The sequence below is a fragment of the Pararge aegeria genome, chromosome 3 (genome assembly GCF_905163445.1).
Source record: "Pararge aegeria chromosome 3, ilParAegt1.1, whole genome shotgun sequence".
Lineage (NCBI taxonomy): Eukaryota > Metazoa > Arthropoda > Insecta > Lepidoptera > Nymphalidae > Pararge > Pararge aegeria.
The window spans coordinates 19,813,907-19,836,958 of record NC_053182.1 but is presented as its reverse complement, the minus strand read 5'-3'; the positions used below and the strand labels follow the sequence as shown (position 1 = coordinate 19,836,958).

The 23,052-nt window shown below is 38.3% G+C and overlaps 1 protein-coding gene across 4 annotated transcripts in view; it reads right to left on the bottom strand.

The window, feature by feature from the left end:
- LOC120637170 overlaps nt 1-23,052 on the bottom strand; it is a 155,720-nt gene that overhangs the window by 11,812 nt on the left and 120,856 nt on the right. For 2 of the 4 annotated variants that reach the window (XM_039908842.1, XM_039908843.1), the window contains exons 3-9: nt 18,424-18,588; nt 8,988-9,323; nt 7,770-7,869; nt 5,448-5,630; nt 2,186-2,357; nt 1,253-1,437; nt 284-464 (exon numbers count right to left, since the gene is read on the bottom strand). In XM_039908842.1, coding sequence (XP_039764776.1) covers nt 284-464; nt 1,253-1,437; nt 2,186-2,357; nt 5,448-5,630; nt 7,770-7,869; nt 8,988-9,323; nt 18,424-18,588 — 1,322 coding nt within the window. Of the gene's footprint in view, nt 1-283; nt 465-1,252; nt 1,438-2,185; nt 2,358-5,447; nt 5,631-7,769; nt 7,870-8,987; nt 9,324-18,423; nt 18,624-23,052 lie in introns of all 4 variants that reach the window. The other 2 variants (XM_039908845.1, XM_039908844.1) reach the window with 2 other exon arrangements.

Here is a 23,052-nt window from a genome sequence, read left to right as displayed (position 1 = left end):
CTTTTTTAATTTAACTATTGACTTAAAATATTCCATTTCTTTTAAAATAATATGGATCTTAACTGACACTCTATCGTTTGTCTTGATTTGTCTTGCGCAAAACGTTTACTCATATTAAGCCACAGAATGGAAATATGATTTAAGTTTACTATTAACATTATCACTGGTTATTTCTTTCTATCTGATGACGTTTATCACAAATAATAGTGGCAATGGAGCATGAACCAAACGTGTACTTATAGTGACGGTAGCAAGGTACGGTGTGCTGGCAAGGAGGGGTTACCTGTGTGGTGCGCGTGCGCAGGGTGCGTGGTGCAGTGTAGCGGGCCGGGCGCGGCGCCGGGCGTGTAGTAGAACAGGTGCGGCTCAGAGGCCTTGCCGCCCGACCGCACGAACAGCTGCACGCACACCGCCTCTGTGATATCGGCGCGCTGGTATGGCGGCACGCAGCACACCAGGTGCGTCTGTTTGAGAAAGGTACATTGAGTTGTGCTATCGCGTCAATAAAGTATGTGCTGGTACGGTGGCACGCAACACACTACATGCGTCTGTTTGAGAAAGGTACATTGAGTTGTGCTATCGCGTCAGTAAAGTATGTGCTGGTACGGGTCAATTCAGTATGTACATACTGGTACGGTGGCACGCAGCAGACTTGGTGGGTCTGTTTGAGGAAGGTACATTGAGTAGTGCTATCGCGTCAATAAAGTATGTGCTGGTACGGGTCAATTCAGTATGTACATACTGGTACGGTGGCACGCAGCAGACTTGGTGGGTCTGTTTGAGGAAGGTACATTGAGTAGTGCTATCGCGTCAATAAAGTATGTGCTGGTACGGGTCAATTCAGTATGTACATACTGGTACGGTGGCACGCAGCAGACTTGGTGGGTCTGTTTGAGGAAGGTACATTGAGTAGTGCTATCGCGTCAATAAAGTATGTGCTGGTACGGTGGCACGCAGCACACTAGATGCGGCTGTTTGAGGAAGGTACATTGAGTCATGCTATCGGGTCAATAAAGTTTGTACTGGTACGGTGGCACGCAGCACACTAGGGGCGTCTGTTTGAGGAAGGTATATTGAGTCGTACTGTCGGGTCAATTAATTATGTGCTGGTAAGGTGGCACGTAGCAGATTAGGTACGTTGAGTCGTTGGGGCACAAAACCGTAGCATGTAGAAATTCTTACAAAATACCTATGTCCAGCAGTTGACATCCTGTGGTTGAGATGCCGATGATAAAAGCAATGACAGACTTACTTGCTGTAAGAACTCCTTATCCGGGGCGACTTCCTCCTCCCATTTGCCACCGTCCTGCTGCAACCGGAACACCACCCTGGTCTCCTTGAGGAAATTCTTGCCCAACAGGTACAGCTCCAAGCCCCCCGTGGCGGGGCACGACACCAACGACTTCCGACACACTTCCGGCACGCCGGGCGGTTGTGCTGCAGACAAACCATTTGTCGTGACATACATAGCATTTCTTTTAATATTACATGCTTCAACGGTGAAGGAACTTCTATTCTGAGGGAATATGCGTAGTTTGGAGGTTTTCCAATGTTATATTAGTCTCTTCAGCTCAGATTATTACACCGTCTTTCTTCAAACAAGGAAAACATCATGAGGAAACCTGGATTCCTTAGAGTTCTCCACTTGATAGCCAGTTGGCGAGTGAGCAGCGACCCTGCTTTCTGAGTCCGAGGCCGTGTTTTCCGCAACTGGAGAATGTTTGCGTGATGAACATTAATGTTTTTCAGTGACTGGGTGTTTATCTGTATATTACAAGTATTTATGTGTGCTACATTCTTAAAAAAATATTCATCAGCTATCTTTGTAAACATAACACAAGCTACAGTTACTTTGGTGCAAGATGGCGATGGCATTGTCGTAGAATATATCTTATATCTTTAAACGAGCAATTCTTGTATATATAAATATATATAAATGGAATCTCGGAATCGGCTCCAACGATTTTCATGAAATTTTGTATACGGGGGGTTTCGGGGGCGATAAATTGATCAAGCTAGGATTCGTTTTTATTGGAATCTCGGGTTTATATTGGACATACGACTATTTTTTTAAGTCGACTCATTCGCGGACGAAGTCGCGCAGGTCCGCTAGTATTTATTTATTTGAGATTGCTGACAAGGGCTGTCTTTGAGTGGAATAAAACAAAGGAAAGCTTGTACTCACTGCATATGATCTGCGTGGAGCAGACCTGTAGCGTCTCCGGCTGGCCACTGGCGTCCATTATCTCCGTGCGGAACACCATGCGGCAGCGCGTGGACTTCTTCTTGCCGCGAGTGGCGTGCGCGGAGCCGCCCAGGGTTTCGCCGAAGCGGTGCTCTACGTCCACGTTGCGTTCCTGCGACACGTACACCAGCGGCCTTAGCTTAAGATACGTTCTTTGGCGTAACGAGATATTCTTTTAAAAAATTGTATCTTAAGCCTGGCTGAGTGGCCTGAGTGGCTTTTGAGGGTGTGCCCCACATTCGTTCGCTAGTCACAATGCTGTCAGATTACTTGCCGGCCAATCATGTATTTAATTCTTGGTGCGTATTAACGCGTATCAATGGTGTTATTTCGAATGACGATACGTTAGAAAGAGCGACTTCTATGTTATTTCGTTTACTGTAGTTTGCATGTATTTTCGCGACGAGAAGCTAGTTGTACATAGTATTAACCTTGATTTATACAATAATATTTCTGATATTTATAGATATACTATCAGTTGGAATAATATTTAATTCAGAAGCTAGTTTTTTCTTTATTTTACAATACCTACTATAAAAATAGGATCCATCTGATGTTTCTGTATTTTTATACTCGAAAACGACTCCTCGATTGCGAGCAAATATTGTACTAAGGGTTATCACCCCACATTTGTGTATGTTTTATGTAACTACTAGATGTGCCCTGCGGCGTCGCCCGCGTTATTTTGGAAGGCAGCGTACTGCTACATAGTCTACACCTATAGTCATATATGAGATTTTGAGATTTTTTCACAAAGCGTAACAAACAAACTTACATTTACATTTATAATATTAGTAGGGATTTTACTATTTCCTTTATTAATGTATCAAGTGTTTTGACGGACAACGACATAGGAGTTTTTCCGGCAAAGCAAACGGTTCCCACGCGATTTTCAAAAAACCGCTAAAAGGCACAAAATCGCAGGCAATATCTAGTTTTTTATATTTGTGTTAAAAGCCACATCCGTTTTATCTTTATCATTTCAGTTTATAAACACGTGTCAACATGAAACGTGAATTTAAAACATAAATTTGTTATGAATTATTATGCTTTAAAAATACCAACGTCAGTAAATAATAAATCTATTTTTATAACTGACCTTACACATTAGTTCATTTCATGCACATACATTCAGAAGTAAGTACGTGTGAGTATATAATAATTTATTTTATTCAATTTGCAGACTCAAGTGAAATATATTATAACTGCATCGCAATCAACACTAATTACAGGTCGTCTCGACCCATTATATCTATATACATTTAGATATGAATGTTGTATTTAAAGTGATAAATTGGGCAGTGCGTAGAATACCCACCGTCCTGTTTATTTTAAAATTTGCACTCCACAAGCAAACTCCATGCACAATGTCAATAAAAATGTTTAGATTTTATTAGGAAAACTAGAAAATGACAATTAATTTATTTAATAAAATATTTAAAAAAACACCTCACAGAGCAATCCTTTTATTCTGTAAATGATTTTTTTTATTTTGAGCATCCCACATAAAATCGGTTTCCCTACTATACGATGTTTTACTTATGTTTTATAAAATTCATAAAATTATTTAATTAAAGAAAAAAAATGGCTGCGCGCAAACTGGGTTTACATACGTTACTTAATATAATTAGATCGATTTTAAATATTGTACTTATTATAAATGTGACGTTATGTATTGTGCTGAATAAATTGAAATTGAAATTAAATAGCTTTCACACAATTCACACATCAGCATGCCAGTTGGGGTACCCAGTTCGATTGCCCGGCACGCACCCCTAAATTTTTCGAGTTATGTGCGTTTTTTATTTTGCGTTTTTTACATTGAAGCGATTAAATATAACTTGCTTTAACGGTGAAAGAAAATATAGTGAAGAAATTTGCATAAATATGTTTGGAAGAAATTCATTAATTGTACGCAAGCAATCTTTTATTTACAAAAAAACTGTTCCGAACCGCAGGGTGATTACGTATCCCGCGACGGGTTTGCGACACGTCACTTTTGTTTATTTATTGTATGAAAAAGTGACGTTAGACAGCAGTGATGGCAAGATTTACGCCTGTCGCAAACCTGTCGCGAAATACGTAATCACTTTGCCGGTCTCTCAACAACGTCTTCGTGTATTTGTCGTTATAACATCATTAATAGCCGCTGCCGCTGTCCAACCACGCTTGGCAGACGGGTTGGTGATCGCATAAGGACCTTCTCCGTTATATTCCCTTAGCCGCCGACAAGGGTTCGTCAGAGGAGCACTGGTGACGCCAAGTGTGTGCTTTTCGAACTTATTCGATCGTGTGTACGTTAACTACGATTTATATAGTAGTAAGAGCGCCATCTATTGAAAATACTGTTAACCCATAATATTTGACTAGATGGCGCTACTTCGATACGTTATAGTAAACTGAAGTAGACGGCACCACACGGCACGTAACATTTTGTAATAAATAAATAAAAAAGCCATTTATTTCTCATCACAGTATAGGTTTTAAGTTTACATTGGTTTACGAGATCTATTAATTACAAAATATGCAGTTATTTCTTTTTTGTTTTACATATCTATATTGACATATACTTATATTGTATACCTAAATATTGTCACAAAATATATATATACATTTTACAAAAAATATATATATATATATATATAATATATATATATTTTTGTAATATATACCACTTGTTTTTTTTTTATGAAATGCTAATATTTATTAATAATGCCCTTATTAACGAGTGGGCCGCAACATGTATGCGGTGTAGTGTGGCACGTTGACCCCAGATAGGAAGCCGGGGCAGACCGCCGGGTCAAAGAGCGGGTCTAAAATAGCCCCCTAGATAAACACGTGCTGGACTCGCACCGAATTGTGCTCATTTTATTTTATATACATACCCGAATTGTGTAATATATATTATAATTTGTCTTACATAATTATTAAGGAACGGGAAATATCTTAAAACGTAGATACCTCGTTCACGTTTGTTTTTGTTATTAAAGTATATTCTAAAGTTTTGTATTCTTGTAAAAATAACGGGTGTAGTTTTATAACTTCTTCAATTAAGTTATTTTTAGGTGTATTACACCTAAAAATAAGGGAGTTTAAGTGCTAAAAGTACATTCATTCATTCATTCATTCATTCGTACTTTTAGGCTATCATCGCTTCAAGCAAACATAGTTCCATAACCTGGCGAGATGCAGTACAACTGACCTTGAGTATGCCGACGCAGTCGCAGGTGACCTGCCAGTTCTTGCCTGGTTCCAGGTCTATCTCGATGACCACGGTACCGTCCTCCTTCCGCTCCTTGCAGGGGGTGGAGTTCTTGCCGGAGACGCGGCACGCCTGGTAAAACATATGTGGCGCCACGCGACCCGTGTCTGTGCCTATGAACACCTGAAATAGTAAAACATATATGAAACTAGCGGACCCCAGCGCCATCTGTCGGGCTGATTTGTGAATCTAAGCCATCCAGGGTGCCACCCAAACGCATACCAAAAAATTCAATCAAATCGGTCCAGCCGTCTAGGAGGAGTTCAGTGACATACACACGCACACAAGAAATATATATATAAAGATGTGGCATAAAAAAAAAGTGTGTGGGTGTAACCTTTACGCGCGATTAAAGTAAATCTTTTATTATTGTTTATTGATGAAAGAGTAAAATGTTCCTGGGACTCCGCCATTTCATTTAATATTCATTAATATCACTTTCATATTTTATAAATGTTTTCATTTGTTAAATAGAATAATTGAGAGTAGAATATGGAAGGTTAGATCAGCACATGTTAATATAACCTTGTCATTAAATATTATAGAATGTCGCAATCGTCAGAAAATTTATTAATAATTTATTTATTACAAAAGTTATTTTCACTTTGCTATTCACAATAGATCCGTTCGAAAATATTGGAAATAAGAAATCCTAATTGATTATGATATTTGCCACTAGCTGGCGTATAAGTCAAGAAACGTGGAGTATATTACATATACTTACGGCAATCAAAATTATTATTTTTAAATAACTACACAAACGTCTGACTGTAAGCGTAACTTCCGTCAGAAATAAAATCTGAGTTACTCCCTAGTCGCGCCTAAAGAAGTTTTACTTCAAAAACTTTGCGTACGAGGTGGATAAAAATTGTAGGTGCACGTATTAAGTGCACGCCACTGGTAGTTCCGGATCAATTAAACTGATTTATCATCATAAGATTGCCTTGATAATAAAACTGCCTTTTTTTAAGGAATAATATTTTGACAACCAGGACTTTTTTTCGTTTGATTACACTGTCTCGTGTGTTCCTGAGCAATATTACTACGTCAGTATTACCCGAGCCGCAGGCTAGAGTAGACTTGTGACAGTTGGTCGTGAGCATTGCCGAGCCAGTGACTAGGGGACGTTTTTAGCAGATCCTACAAGTGGCGACGAGGATGGGATCCTACAATACACCATACCATGACGGGTGGACAGCTTTGTTCCTTGAATTGTTGAGATACCCTTATAATATTGAATGACCTTGAATTCAATATTCAGACCTGACGGCCGATTGGTGCAGCGGGCAGCGACCCTGCTTTCTGAGTCCAAGGCTCGGGTTCGATTCCCACGACTGGAAAATTTTTGTGTGCAGAACATGAATGTTATTCAGTGTCTGGTTGTTTATATGTATATTATAAGCATTTATGTATCCTATTCTTAAAAATATTCGTCAGTCATCTTAGTACCATATACCCCATAACACAAGCTACTCTTACTTTGGGGCTAGATGGTGATGTGTGTATTGTATATTTATTTATTAAAAAAAAACATAATACACTATATTAATATCATGTCTTTTATAATGTTTAATGTCGTCTCTCTTTCATTCATTTGTCTTATAGTTATCCATAAATTATGTATGTAGTTTCATTTCGTTACTGTAAGTGGCCCTGCCGTACCTACTAACAAGATGTAAATAAATAAATAAATAAATGAATACCAAACTGATGGAAAATACAAATTTTAATTTATACAAAAATAAATTAAAAATTTAAAAAGCATTCTACATAAATGCATAGTGTAAATTATTCTACAAGTGAAGCCCATTCATTTGATACCTGTATCCAACGACCTTCAGAGTTGTGAAAAAAAATATGTCATCTGCTATTTTTGGGCGGCGGCCATCGTTCAGCCAACATTGCCCGATTATCATCAAACATAGCTTAGAACACTTCCAACTTATTCCCCTTTCATAAAAAAAAAAACAAAATCAAAATCGGTTCATCCTTTCGGGAAATGCGATGACACAAACACTTAGACACGTCAAACTTATACAATTATTATCATCGTGATTGAGAGTACATTGTGTAAGATCTATGTGGTCTGGTGTATAAAGATTGAAGAAATTATGAATAGTACCGTGCAGATTTGCCTGGTTTTCGCGGATTATAGCCAATTAAACTTATTTTTGTTTTAATACTATGAAAATGTAGAAAATAGCGCTCGCTTCTATCCAACAATAAAATTAGGTATACATGTCAAAAATATTGCATAACTACCTGTAATACAGCAGGTTTGTCATAACCAACTAGTTTGACAACCGGAAACCCGTTCCCTGAGTTGTCTTTGACTGCTCCACGACTGCCTTCTGTCTGGTATCTGGAAGGGAAATAAATTTCATTTAACACTTCATTCATTACTTTCATTTATTTAATACATAAGTTATAGGTTCCTAAGTTAGTAAGTAGAAAGTTTTCATATAAACAAGTAACAAGTGAGATTTCCGGAAGAATAGCAGGGTTTTTAGCTGGGGCTAGGGTTGCATCTTTTATTATTGGAAAACCTATTTAAAACACATAATTTTAATAAGATTTGTTAGACAGGATTTGGGTATTACTTTTAAACAGTTAACGTATATGAATAACGTTTTTTACATCGACTACAAGTTATCCTTTGACTGCAATTTCACCTGTTGGTACGTGATAATGCAGTCTTAGATGGTACCGGACTAACATGATACACTAACTAGTATGTAAATTATATTATACCCAAGTCGGTTTCTGCGTTGTATCAACTAGCCACGGTTGAAGCGTCTTACTAAACGGAATCATACTCTATTGGTTAGCATGTTTAATGACCAGAATTGTTGATCACGTGGTACTTGTTCGAAAACCTAGGTAGGTCTAAAACTTGGTTAGGTATTGTGGTTTTCTGTTAGAGCATTCTAAGTTAAGCTGTCGGTCCCAGTTATTATTACTAATTGGTGATAATCGTTATCGTTAAAGTCCACCAACCCGCATTGGAATGGCAGCATGGCGGGTCAATGCTCAAGAATCCTCGCTCCTGTGGGAGATGATGCTTGCGCCCAGCTCGGCTATTAAAGGCAGGAAACTAAAATTTCATTGCCCGATTATATCGACTGACTATCCAATACTTGGACGCTAGAAGGCTCCGACACGATTTATTTATTTAAACTCTTTATTTGTACTCCACATCAAGTCAATAAAAAATAAAAGAAATTTTAAGTATGTAGTACGATACAAAAGGCGGCCTTATCGCTTCACCATTCTGCGACAGGACAGCGAGACTCCGTGCACGGTGGCACCCTTTCGTGGTTGACATTCAGGCAAATCATACGAAGCGCTTATGATCCAAGTTTCTGATACGTACCGGTTTGGCAAGAGCGGTTTTAGACCTCACCATTGCTTTGCATCAGGCATGAAAGTCGTCAAGGTCAAGCCTTTGTAATGTAAAAAAAAGACTGAGGGTTAGTGTACCTTGCTCTGTGCTGCGTTTCCGGCTGGCACAGGATCTGCAGCTCAACGGCGCCATCTCTGGACTTGTAGGACAGTGGCGCCGAAAGTCCCGGCGGGCCAGGGTGTGTCATGGCCGCCAGTGCCCTTCGCCTCGCCAGCGCCTGCGCAAGTTTCCCTCCATACTTGCCGCCCAGCTTCCCACCCAACTTGCCGCCCAGTTTACCCCCCGCCGCGTACTTGTTGGCCAGTTTCCCACTGTTGCCGAACTTCCCGCAGGATCTGTACGCGGGGTCTTGGAGCCGCTTGCCCGGCGTCTCCGTTATACTTGGACTAGATATGCTGCAGCCCGCTCTGATTCTGCAGAAAGAGAAATGATTATATTAAAAAAAAAAACTGATTTCACAACCATATTTGTAATTACATTATTTTTTTTGCCCCAATTAAAATTAATTTGCTACAATCCGCCAAAACCAGGCAGATCTGCACGGTGCAAATTATAATAACTTTAATCTTTAGCTGTACAAAACGTTTCGCTCTAGTACCTACCGTAGAATCCAATAATCCAAGTTACCTTTAACATGAACAATTGCTAAGCTTGACATTGTTTAGTAATAGCTAAAATTATATATCATAAAGTTTCGTACGCCTGAATTCTATCCAATATTTATTTGCCGTATTCTGTTATCAGGCAAGTTTAGGCCCTTTTTAAAATCACATAAAATACAAACCAAAAAAGAAATCCTAAAAAATATGCGTACAAATGAATAACTAAAAAACATTTAACAAAATTTCGCTTGCCTATAGAGCAAGCTGATATAGGAGGTTCAAGGAGCAGTTAAGATTTTAATAAAGTTACGAATCAGTTCAGATTACAGTAAGTGGAATTTCAATTACAAATCTCAATTTTACAATTTTATTCAAAACTGAAAAACACCTCAAACATTAATAAATCTTCTATTTGATAATAGTTTAGGAATATGCGAAAGCTTTTCCATACATCACGATTTTATCACTCGCATGGCGGTTATTGTGATAATATCGCTATATCACGTAATGGTCTAAGCAAGGCGATGAATATATGATAAATGAATTTTGAATTCTGAATTTTGAATTTTGATGCGATGCAAAGAACGTGCCAATCTAGCATTAACAGTAGGGAAAAGGAAATAAATTAGTTATAAGGCCTATTAATAAACAGTGTTAGAAACGAATATTGGAAGAGCTATCATAATCCAACAGAAGATTGTGACTATGCATAATTTAGTAGGCGATAGTTTTCCAGATTTTGAGAGGTTATATTCATCATCGTCAACCCACTACAGGGCAAGGATCTCCTCCCACAATGAGATTTTAATTCTTTCCAGAATGAGGGTTAAGGCCGTAGTCAACCACACTGGCCTAGGGCGGTTTGGTAGCTCGTTGTGTTATATTATACTAGCTGTTGCCCGCGACTTCGTCTGCGTTTGATTTTGTTTTTTGATGTGGCAATAAATTAAGTTGTAGATCTAAAAAAAAATTAAAGTATTCAGTGTCGCTAAGCCTAAAATGAGGGGTTTGCTGCTGTCCGCTGAGGAGTTCTGTCCTATATCTCCAACCTTAGTTTGGGCAAAATAAAACAAATATTATAACCTCTATAGTACAAAAATAATTATTTTAATCGGTTATAATTTGTCGGAGTTGTGGTGTAAAAACGTCAAACAGTTTCACCCCTTCTCCCAAAGGAACCGAGCTTACTGTCGGGATAAAATGTATCCTATATTACTTCTAGCACTTTCAAGAATATGTGTACAATGTTTCATGAGGATCGGTTAAGTAGCTTTTGCGTGAAAGCGTAACAAACAAACTTACATTAACATTTATAATATTAGTAGGTATAGGGATAGGGATAGGGATTACAGACTGTTAATATTACTGCATATATATCATTATTATCATATGAACCCAGCACTGGCCCACTAAAGGGCACGGGTCTCCTCCCACAATGAGACGGGGTTAAGGCTGTATTTCACCAATGGCGGCCCAATGCAGTTTGGTCGACTCCACACACCTTTGAGATCATTATGGAGAACAGAAACATGCAGGTTTCCACGCGATGTTTCACTTCACCGTTGAAGCAAGTGCTAAAAACGAAAATGACTGCGTGCTGGGATTCGAACTCCTCTCTTGTTACCCGCATTCTTCGTCCGCGTTCATTACGGTTTATTACTAATCCCGTGGGAACCTTTTTATTTCCCGGGATAAAAGGTAACATATGTTACTCTCCAAAAAGTTACTCTATGTATCAAGTTGATTAGTAGCTTGGTTAGGGTGCGAAGGAAAGACAAACAAACACAATTTAGGATTTATAGTATAATTAACAGAAAGATTGCTCGCTTGCTGACTTGCTCTCTTGCTTGCATTTTGTCCGGGATAAAAATAAGCCCATGCCACTCTACGGCTCATAAACTATCTCTATGAACAAGGATTAACAGAAAGGGGCGTACCCAGCTCCTGGTCTAGGGCGGGTAAGTGAGATTATTTTTAGGGTCAAGTCGTCCGCGGCTGTTTTGTGAAAATACTGATAATCGAAACTGAAGCCAAAACTGTTTGCTTTTAATTTTTGTTTGCCTGTCAGCATCTTGGCCGCCATACATTTTTAAGAGTGTTCTGTTCTGCGAGATCCCCGATGAGGAAGGGTCTACAAGATTATCTTTTACCTTTAAGGTAGCCCTTGCCTGCTATCTGCCTTAGGGCAGATCGTACTTCGATCAGGTAAGCCCGATACCATCTTAGGATGGTAACGGGCTTACCTGATCGAAGCTCGATAGGTACATTTAATTATAATTGGAGTCTACTCGGTATGAATCGATTTTCATACATAGGGCGCCCGGTATGAGAAAAATGTGAGGAGTAAAATCTACTGATCAATTACCTCGTTACGTTTTCGCTTTGCGACGTTGCATGCCCGGCAACTGTGATGCGCAAACATGCAACGTCGCTTCCGTTTAATTAACTTATTTTTCCTATTTAAGTTACCAAGGAAACCGTATATTATTTAGGTAAAGAAACAAACACATAAATGTATGGGACAGAGTGAGATAGAAAACATTATATTTTTTTTTTTCCTATTCTAGTTACCATGGAAACTAGACAACACATTACATTTATCCTAATAGTTCTGATACTCTAAATCCACCTCAATCTCCCGTAGGCTACTTTTAAGGAGTTACAATTCCGCCGTGTGTGAATAAATTGCACAGGATTTCTAATTTACCCTTTCATATGGTATTAATCTTTATTCAGCTAAATAAACTCTTTTTGTGTATGTTTAGACAATCGTACTTAAGGAGTAAACTCCAGTCGTGCGTCGGAGCTGACACACACTTTTTTTATTTATTTGTCTTTAGTTACAAATGTTGTTTTTTTATATATTATATGTATATATTTAAGTAATGAAATTTGTATTTTATGGGTATATGTATATATGAACCACCAAACTTTTTTCTGTAACTGTTTTTTATCTTCGCCATTGGTTGCCTGGAAGAAATCGCTATGTAGCGATAAGGCCGCCAAATTGTATACGTTGTTTTGTTATACTTTTCTTTTTGTTCTATGTACTTTTTATGGTGTGCAATAAAAGTATATTCATTCATTCATTCATTTAACCCTTACCCCGTTTCTTTCTACCTCTTCTTATATTGATTTAATATGTTACGACAAGTTTCTACAGCGCATTCATATTCCTTGGCGGCACGTCTTTAAGGTAACTAGCCTACTAGCAGTTGTTGCTATGCTACAAGCCACACCTACTTAAGGCGTGGCATTTATAATAATAGACACTGAAAACTGCAAGAATGTCGATTGCTGAGATCTATTATTACGTTGCAGTATACGTCAATCACGTAGCGTTCATTGCGAGTCATTAGATAATAATCTATCAAATGCTGTATGAAAATTCCTTACTCAAGTAAACTTACGTAAAGAACCATACTTTAAAATCATTATAAACAAAAAACAAATCGGTTAATCCGTGCGGGAGCTGCGATGCCTCAGACAGACAGACACAACACAAACACGCACATCAAACTTATTGTCCTAAAATCATGCCAATCGACCGTCTAACTATAGTGACACGCTGAAAATGATGGTGCTGTATTGCTGTGATTATACCATTTACAAACAGGTGGACTATCTCATATCTACATAGTCCTTCAGTTAATACTATTAAAAAAACTAGGCTTAGTTAAGAAGGCTTAGAAGAGAAGCTAGGTGGCGATGTGTGTATTGTCGTAGTATATTTATTTATTTATTTATTACTATATATTGACTATATTTGACGGCTGATTGGCGCAGTTTGCAGTGACCCTGCTTTCTGTCAATCACGTAGCGTTCATTGCGAGTCATTAGATAATAATCTATCAAATGCTGTATGAAAATTCCTTACTCAAGTAAACTTACGTAAAGTACCATACTTTAAAATCATTATAAACAAAAAACAAATCGGTTAATCCGTGCGGGAGCTGCGATGCCTCAGACAGACAGACAGAACACAAACACGCACATCAAACTTATTGTCCTAAAATCTTGCATGAATGGTTTTCATTGCCGGGGTTATAATCTGTATATTATAAGTATTTATGTGTATTATATTCATAAAAAAATATTCATCAGCTCTCTTAGTACCCATTACACAAGCTACGCTTACTTTGGAGCTAGGTGGCGATGTGTGTATTGTCGTAGTATATTTATTTATTTATTTATTACTATATATTGACTATATTTGACGGCTGATTGGCGCAGTTTGCAGTGACCCTGCTTTCTGAGCCCAAGGCCGTGGGTTCGATTCCCACTGGAAACACCTGAAAATGTATGTGTGATGAGCATGAATGTTTTAGTGTCTGGGTGTTAATATGTTTATTCTAAGTATTTATGTATGTAATTCATAAAAATATTCATCAGTAGTACCCATAACACAAGCTACGCTTACTATGGGGCTAGATGGCGATGTGTGTATTGTCTTGTCGTTGTATATTTATTTATTACTATACGAGCTACAATCCTTCCTTCCTAATATTATATTTTATTACATTATAAATGTGAATGTAAGTTTGTTTGTTACGCTTTCGCGCGAAAACTACTAAACCAATCACCATGAAACTTAGTACACGTATTCTTAGAGGTATCAGAAGTAATATAGAATACTTTAAAAAAGATTTTTTATTTTTTTTACTAAAGATACTTAACAAAATATTTGTCGAAAATCTCATGTATGACTATAGGTGTAGACTATTTGCAATGATTCCCGAAATTTACGCGGGCGAAGCCGCAGGGAATATCTAGTATTAATATGGATTAATAGCACAGAAATCAGCCACTTGTAGTCGATTGGTATCCATGTATCTACCAGCTGGCGCACATCAAAAACGGAGTATACGACAAAAGTTAATCCTTCTTCAATAATCTTGGAATTATGCGATATGCCTAAAACCGCACTATTTTATCGATATTGTGTTGTTGGATTCTATAAATAACAGAATAATAAAACTGTATGTAGCTTATATGTTGCGCAAATAATATTATATCTATACTACGTATTATAAAGTAATATAATTTATTGATTCAAAAAACGGGCTTGTTGCATCGATCCAGTTTTAAGCATTTTCGACTAAGATCTCTATCTCATGCCTGAGAGTTCTCCGTAACGTTCTCAAAGGTGTGTGAAGTCAACCAGACAGCTGTGCAGTTTACTAGGCTACAAAAGTTGCTAATTAATTCAAGGGCAATTGTATATTATTTTATAACAAATTACCGAATAAAATCTATGAGATGTTTCTCAATAAGTAAGTTCAAAGTTTATATAAAACGTAAGCTTACAGAAAAATCCTATTTTAATATTAAGGATTACTTAAACGTAAAAAAAACTTAGATGTGAATTGCTCTACCTTCATAGCCTAAGATGAATTTACTGTGAGATGGTCATAATAAAAAAATTACCTCAATGTTAGGGATTACTTTAACATTAAAAAAAGATGATGCGAATTGCTCTAACTTCATAGCATAATATTAATTTACTGTGAGATGGTGATAACAAAAAAAATACCTGGCTTAGTTTGTTGTGGGCTCTTCTTAGACCAGCACGGCTACTATGGGCAGGAGACAATTATATCCCCGGGGAAAGGATAACAAATTATCTTCTCTCACAGCTTTATCAACTCTCAGAGCACTGGCGCATATCCAAATAATATATGTGTAATAATAAACAGGGGTTAACTTCTCCTATTCCCTGTTCTCGTGCTTTAGCAGATGTACACGTTAATTATATACCTTACCAGGGGATATAATCGGGGGATATAAATTGTTTGTCTCCTGTCCGTGCTAGCCCTGCAGGGCGCGTTTGGAACCCTCGTAGCTTTAAGTTTAAGTTGGCGAACGCAGTTATCTCCATCCGCTTACAATTATGTAAACATATATGTATGAACGCTTCATAAGTGCCTGTGATAGGCCTAAATGAATTAAGAATTTTTGAATTTGAATTTGTATTTACCATCATGGTGAACTACGGCCTAGACCCTCCTCATTCTTTGAGGAAACCCGTAGTATTTAGTGGGCCGGTAAGAGGTTTTACACTACCTATACAGTTTTTTTTTTAATTATACCTTGTATTATGAAACAGAAGTACGTCTCAGGCCCAGGCCTCGGGCACGCGAATTCACGTGACAACAGACATATCGATCAGCTTCTACTAATGTTTCCACGAGGCGGTCTGTTCTAAGGTCGAGGTTACATTAATCGGAGATACGCGACGGGACTCGGATAACGGAATAAATAATGATACAAAACTTTTATTACAAACCTGCCTCCCCAACTTCGTCCGCACTTTATTTGGATTTTCATAATCCTGAAACTATGTATCGTTTGTCCGTCTCTAGGAATGCATACTATTTCTGTGCAATCGATGACTAAGATCGTTTAGATGCGAAGCCGTGCATAAGTAACAAAGGCTGTATTTTTAATATTTAAAGAAAATACTCTGATTGTCCCGGGATAAAAAGGATATACGTAATAAAGAAAACTATGGAATTCCGTTACATTGCTTATAAGGACGATTAGTTAAGTAATTACCTTTATTTATACCGTAATCTCTGTAATTTAAATAATATCACTAGGTATAGCCCGAGAGCTGCTAACCACACTCATTCACATCAAAGTGACATATCTACATGAAGTCGGGAATCATAATCTTCCCGGGACGAGCTACAAGTTTTGTGCGAGGGAGGCACCGGTGCGTTCCTAGGAGATCCCGGAGCCTCCCTATATGTACTGAGCTGGCTACCGAGGGGGTTTTAGTGGGTAGAAATCCCACATAACCCAAATTCTCCCGCAGAGAATTGGGTATCTTTTCCCGCCGTCAACAAAAAAAGGTTTAGCGGTGAATGAAATTATCGTGAGGAAACCTGCATGCCTGGGAGTTCTCCATAATTTCATGGGCGCGTGAAGACCAATCCGCACTTGGCCAGCTTGGTTGACTATAGCTTGGCCTCCTTCTGAAAGGAGACCTCTCTCTAGTGATCCGGTAATGGTTGAAATGATGATGATACTGTTATCACTCAACGAAACAAGAAGCATTTATCATTTTGGTGCGCAGTGTAGCTTATATTTGGCTTAAACTACGACTAGATTATTAGTTTCCGTCGCCAGACATGGCGGATCGCGTAACCTTTATAAACAAGCATGGGCGTACACAGGGCCTATACATTTTTTTAAGAGAGTTTATACATTTTCTGCGTGATTTCTGCTGCTCTCCCCTGCCACATAACGGACTTGTTAAAACAAGTGCTATATTTTTATTTTTTATTTGTTTATATTCTTTTTCGTACACTACCATTACAGAATACTTAAACCTAATGCGAAAGTGTAGCTTTTTTTTTAAAATAATCTTAAAAATAAATATGTGGCAAAACATGGGTTCGTTTTGATCCCTGTCGCTTATCGCGCCCCGGTCTAATGAATCCTTGGCCTAAATGTCAACTGGTATCTGCACATGACTGGCTATTGCGAAATTCTGTTGCTGAGGCCTTATTGATTTAGTCTGCTACATCTATATTTAATGTAAACACATATGCAGTGGTGTAGTGTCAGGTATATACCCCTCGTATGGATTAAGACGGCAGAATTCAGGGGGCGGCATTTCCAGATGTAAGTCGCCGCTATTACAAATCATAACCGAAGAGAAGATAGCGGTTGTTATCCTGCACCGTTAAAACAAGTGATATCTAATTCCTTGAAACGCACATAACTCCGAAAAGTTAAGGGTAGGTAGAGGTACGTGCCGAGGATCCAACTCGGGCCAAGGAAAGCTAAATTTGAACCTTAATTTGTTGTTAACAAGTGCTATTTGACCTAGAAATATTCTAAATTAATTTATTTCAAAAACTTGAGAAGCATCTCGTTTATCACAGTTTCGTAAAGCAGATCCACAAGTAAAAGCCGGCTAGAGACATTTGCTATTCTGTAGCGTATAAAGACATACAGGATGCAATAACAATGTAAGTACCATTATGGAAATTAAAATAATCCTTATAACCCTCAGCAAACAGATCTTCGGCAATGTAACCTCTACCAACGTTTTGCTCTGAAACCCGAACATCCTCAGGAGATGTTGACTTTACAATGTACATTTGTTAAGAAAATCTGTTTGGTGTGGAGTATAAGGATTGAAGAAATTGTAAATTACACCATACAGATTCTCCTGCTTTTCGCGGAGTGTAGCAAATTTAGCTTAATTCTCATAATACATCATGGATTTCCGCAAAGTAACGTCTATCCAAATTCGTCAACCATTTTAGCGTATATAACATTTTTGAGCTTGTGTTGTTAATAATAATAACAATCTTTAGTTGGTAACTATGACCCAATTAGGTTTTCACACTATTATAGGAAAGAATAAATTTAAAAAAAAATATTTTAAATAAAATCTCTGTCTTGAAATCTAACATCAAATGCTCTAAAGTTTGGAGCACTTACACACACATATTTTATTCACAATCATTAGATACTTTTATTTTAAAGTTAACTTAGCTTCTTTCAAAATAAAACATTTCAGATGTGACCCCGCGATATGAAACCTGGTGACATCCAACAAGAAAATAAAGATATAGGTACTTGATTATAGAGGATTGTTATTATAATAATACCAACATATTCTTCAATTATACCAACATAGGAAGTTTTATAGAAAATCTTCATATTCTTCTTGCTCTTATCTCATGTTATGTGGGGTCGGAATAGCATGTCTTCTTTAAAATTTAGAAGACTTTTTTATAGTAATTAGTGCAAAGCAGAGCAGGGCATGCAAGAAGACACATTACTGTTTTGGATTTGGCATATTATTGCGACCGACCTGTCCGACGTCGGCCCTCCATGGGAACTTTATAGAAACTAGTGGGATAAAATTTTGAAAAAAAGCTTGCCAACATACGCGGGGAGGGGGAGTGCGGCGGGCGCGGCGGGCGGGGGCGCGGGCGGCGCGAATGTGTACGCGTCGTTGGCGTCGTCGCACTCACGCTTTACGTCGTCGGCCTCGCGCCGACGCTTGGCGCCCGGCGCGCGAGCCGTCTCCCACTCGTCGGCCGCGTCGGACAATCTGCGCATACGCGACACTCTGGTCAGATTTCCCACCTTTTGAGAAAAATATGGGAACATCATTGACATATTATATCGTGCATTCTTCATTATGTTAAGACTAGTAACACCGATGTTTTTTTAAAATGTAATAATTGACACAGCAAATAGCCCATCTGATGGGAATCAGAGACTGGAAACCCATCACCTATAAACTTAGCAACACTCCGCAGGGTATGCGTACTTGTCCTGCAAAGTGCCGCCATGTCCATCAATCTGAGGCGTAGGTGTGAGGCCTCATGTGCCTGTAATTTCACCCGCAACCACACCAGTCAGACCGGAACACAGCAATGCTGCTTAGCGGCAGAAATAAGCATCATCATCATCATCTCACTACCGTGTAATTCTTATGTACGCATCAAAAGTGCCACCTGTGGGCCTACTTGAATAAAGATATTTTTGACTTTGACTTTGACTTTGACATAGCGGTAGTACTTCCCCGGAAGAACTCTGACACCTGGAAAAGTCTGCTACGACTAAATGTAGGTTTTAGGTTTTACTGCCTCGTTCATCAAGTGGTTAGCATGTTCGACTGCAGACCACGCGGTCCTGGTTTCCCCGGGTTGGGCCAGTAAATAATATTGGGTTTGTCCATGAAGAAATTCTTAGTAACAGCCCTTAGTTTTAAAATTTGCGGTGATATCACCCCCGTGCCTCGATGATGCGCCTGATGTCTTTCCGATCGTGTCAGAGCTGCCGTCCCATCGGACTACGACAGTGAGGATACATCGGATAAAGAGACTGTCTGTTTGCGCACTCATGTGCTCATAATATCTCTCGCTCTCTCTCGGGAAAAGTAAGTGTCTGTCTCCACCCCCCCTCCCTTTACAGAACACGGGTCTCGTCCTAAAATGAGACGGGATTAAGGCCGTAGTCCGCTACGCTGGCCCAGTGCGGATTGGTGGACTCCACACACCTTTGAGAACATTATATAGAACCCTCAGGCAGGCAGGTTTCCTCGCGATGTTTTCCTTCACCGTTGAAGCAAGTGATATTTTAGTTACTTAAAGCGCACATAACGTGAGGTGTGTGCTGGGATTCGAACACGGCCCCCAAAAGTGAAGTCGAGCTCCTACCCACAGAGCTATCGCAGCTTGCGGTTACTAGGTAACGTAATGAATACTAAGCTAAGAAAAAATTATGAATTACGGATAGATCCCGCTATGTTTTTCTAGTAGAAATTTTGCATGTGTACCTATATCTCTGACCCCCGAACTACCACTAACCAAAAACATATCGATCTACTGCTGTATGAAAACAAAAAAACAAATCACACGGATATCTACATTTTTCGGTATAAAAAGTGGCCTAAATCTTTGTGCTAAATTTGACCCGGATCCGTTCAGCCGTTTTGGCGTGATTGAGTAACAAACATCCATCCTAACTTTCGCATGGTTTATAAAGCGTCACTAAGAAAATAGTTTCCCGCACCACCGCATATGTGGTATATAAGTATGAATGAATGAATGAATATACTTTTATTGCATACCACAAAAAGTACTATAAGTAGTGGTCACAATCTGATACTGATATTAGCAGTTCCAAAGCATAGAAAATAATAAATAATACAGCGTAGTCCTAACGCTGTATTATTTATTATTTTCCTGGGCACGTGGAAATGTCGTCTCTTAAAAAACGTAGTAACTAACAATGGAGTTCCAAATAGCTAGATGAGAGTTTATGGTTGTACAGTTAAGTTCAGAGCGCCTGTTTGTGATATAATCTCTTTTATTTTTATTTTTATTTTAGTTTGTAGTATCTTTTGTATTTTTTTTTTTAATTTATCTCTTTAGTTTTAGGTTCTGTGTATTGAAGAACGTCTATATTTCATGATGCATGCAGAGTTAGCCTGTAAGTGGTGTATACAATGTAAAATTCAGAATATTACTGTTATGTTTCTAATAATTTTAAGACATTGTATATAACGTTGGCTTCCTAAATAAATAAATAAATAAATAATCAATAGAGAAATATTTATCTTTTCACGTAATAAAAAATAAAAAGGTAACGTCGTTGTGTCATCGGACCAGCTACACTATAACAAAAGCCATGGTCATGAGTTTTATGAGAAAATACCTGTTTTTCTATTCAGTCAATTTGCTAACCGGTGCAACCTATCAACTCCATCTAAAATTTGCGATGAGCATACGATATACGATGCCAAACTATGCGTTTCGCTTGGAGACAACCAGCTGGCAAGTCTAGAGTTACTCAATACGCAGATTTTTTCTGGAGGTTGGTTAACTTTAGAAAACTTTCCGCAGAACACAAGTGATGGAAAATAAAACTCAGTAGTTGCTCTTTTCCAGCATCAACATTTAACAATTATCTTACTGCGATGCAGATTAAAGGAAAAGAAGATATAGTGTAGAAGTAGTTGGACAAACGAAGGGAATTGTGCCACATGAACATTGTGAAGGTGTTAGAAGCAGATGACATTATAAGTTTGCGAATTGATATTGATTATTTTTATAACGCCTTGCAGCAAGGCATCGGAAGGATTTCCTTTTTTATCTAATTTATATCTTGGACTGGTTACGAAATGCTTTGCTTCCTTGTTTCTGATTCGCACCGCGAATATCTGTAATGCCCTTCCGGCTTCTGTTGTCCTTGATATCTAAACGTGAATTCATATACAACTAGTGGTTACATGACTCAAATTCCAATCTAGCAAATCTCTAAACATTGGAATCTGCATCTTAATACTATCTGCGTATGAACACACGCCTGTCCCCGATGTGCGTTAACATTAAGACACTCGGGTGAAAATATCAAATATTCATATGAAGCGGTCAACCTCAATAAAGAGATCCAAACGCAATGACGCAAGTGGCAACGTGATAATTCCTCTATAAGTGGAGCTCGTTTATCTCGACGCACGCCGTCTCCGCACTTTACACTTCGTCGACACACGTCACGCGTCGGTTCCGTATTTTGGTCAAATAAATATTATTTAAATAGGGCGGCGAAAGCTAAATTCGTCCTTTCTACGGGATCAAATCAATGATGAAATCTTAAGAAGCACTAGAGCGTCACGAACGAAGCTAAAGTTGTAATTGGAGATGGTTACTAGTCGTTGGAGTGACGACCTCGTCCAAACAAGCGCAATGTTTAAGACCCCTCACTAGATCGACACCAGACACTTATCGGGCAACTGGGAGCCGTTGGACACTAGACGTGTATAAAATGAAGTGTATAAAATTCACTTTACCTAATGTTAAACACGTGAAAACCACTGTACTACTTAATAATGAGGAACTGAAACTGGAGGATACGACAGTTTTTCTAGGAATAACGTTAGATTCTAAACTTCAATGGGGCCCTCATGTAAATAATTTATCGAACAGGCTTAGTTCTGCTGCCTATGCGGTAAAGAAGATACGCCATATGACCGACGTAGAAACTGCTAGACTGGTATATTTTAGTTACTTTCACAGCATTATGTCATATGGAATTTTACTTTGGGGTAATGCTGCTGATATTAGCACTATTTTCGTGCTGCAGAAGAGGGCTGTTCGTTCTATCTACAAAATGGGTCCGAGAGAGTCATTGAGAGATAAATTTAAAGATTTTAAAATAATGACAGTGTATAGTCAGTACATATTTGAAAATTTAATGTACGTCCATAAAAACATTTCTAAATTTAAGAAAAAATGTGACTGCAATAATTTAAACATTAGAAGTAAGAATAAACTTACAGTGCAATATACTAGGTTACATAAAATTCATAATTCGTTTAAAGGAAATTGCATACAATTCTACAATAAACTACCAATTGACATCTTGGAGATGTCTCTTAAAAAGTTCAAAGTTTGTATTAAACGTAAGCTTATAGAAAAGTCCTATTATAGTATAAAGGACTACGTAAACGATAAAAAAGCTTGGGTGTAAATTATTGCTCTAACCAAGTTGCTTTTCTAATAATTTAAAATGACAAAGTTGTTAGAATATTATCAAATATAATGTTAATTAATACAAGTAGCGCCATCTATGGACATTGAGGTGAAAGTTTGTGTATTGTCTATGTATGAATGACTTGCATTAAATCAGTCTATATGAAACCAACAACCAACGACTTTTATTAGGTTATGGGCTACTCAGATTTTGTAAAGTAAATTAAAGTTATTGCGTTTTTAGAAGAGTTATTGTTAGTTTGTTAGTTTATTTTACGCGTGTGACATCAATCAAGATGAACTCAAGTCTTATTGCGAGTGTGCCAAAGCTCAAGGGTCGTGAAAATTATGATGACTGGGCGTTCGCCGTACAGAACTTGCTAGTTCTTGAGGACACGGACAAATACCTCAAGCAAGAAGCAGCGGCGACAGATGCAGCACAGGCAGTAGCAGATGCCAGAACACGCGCAAAATTGATCCTGACTATTGACACATCATTGTTTGTGCACATAAAGGAGACGAAGACAACAAAG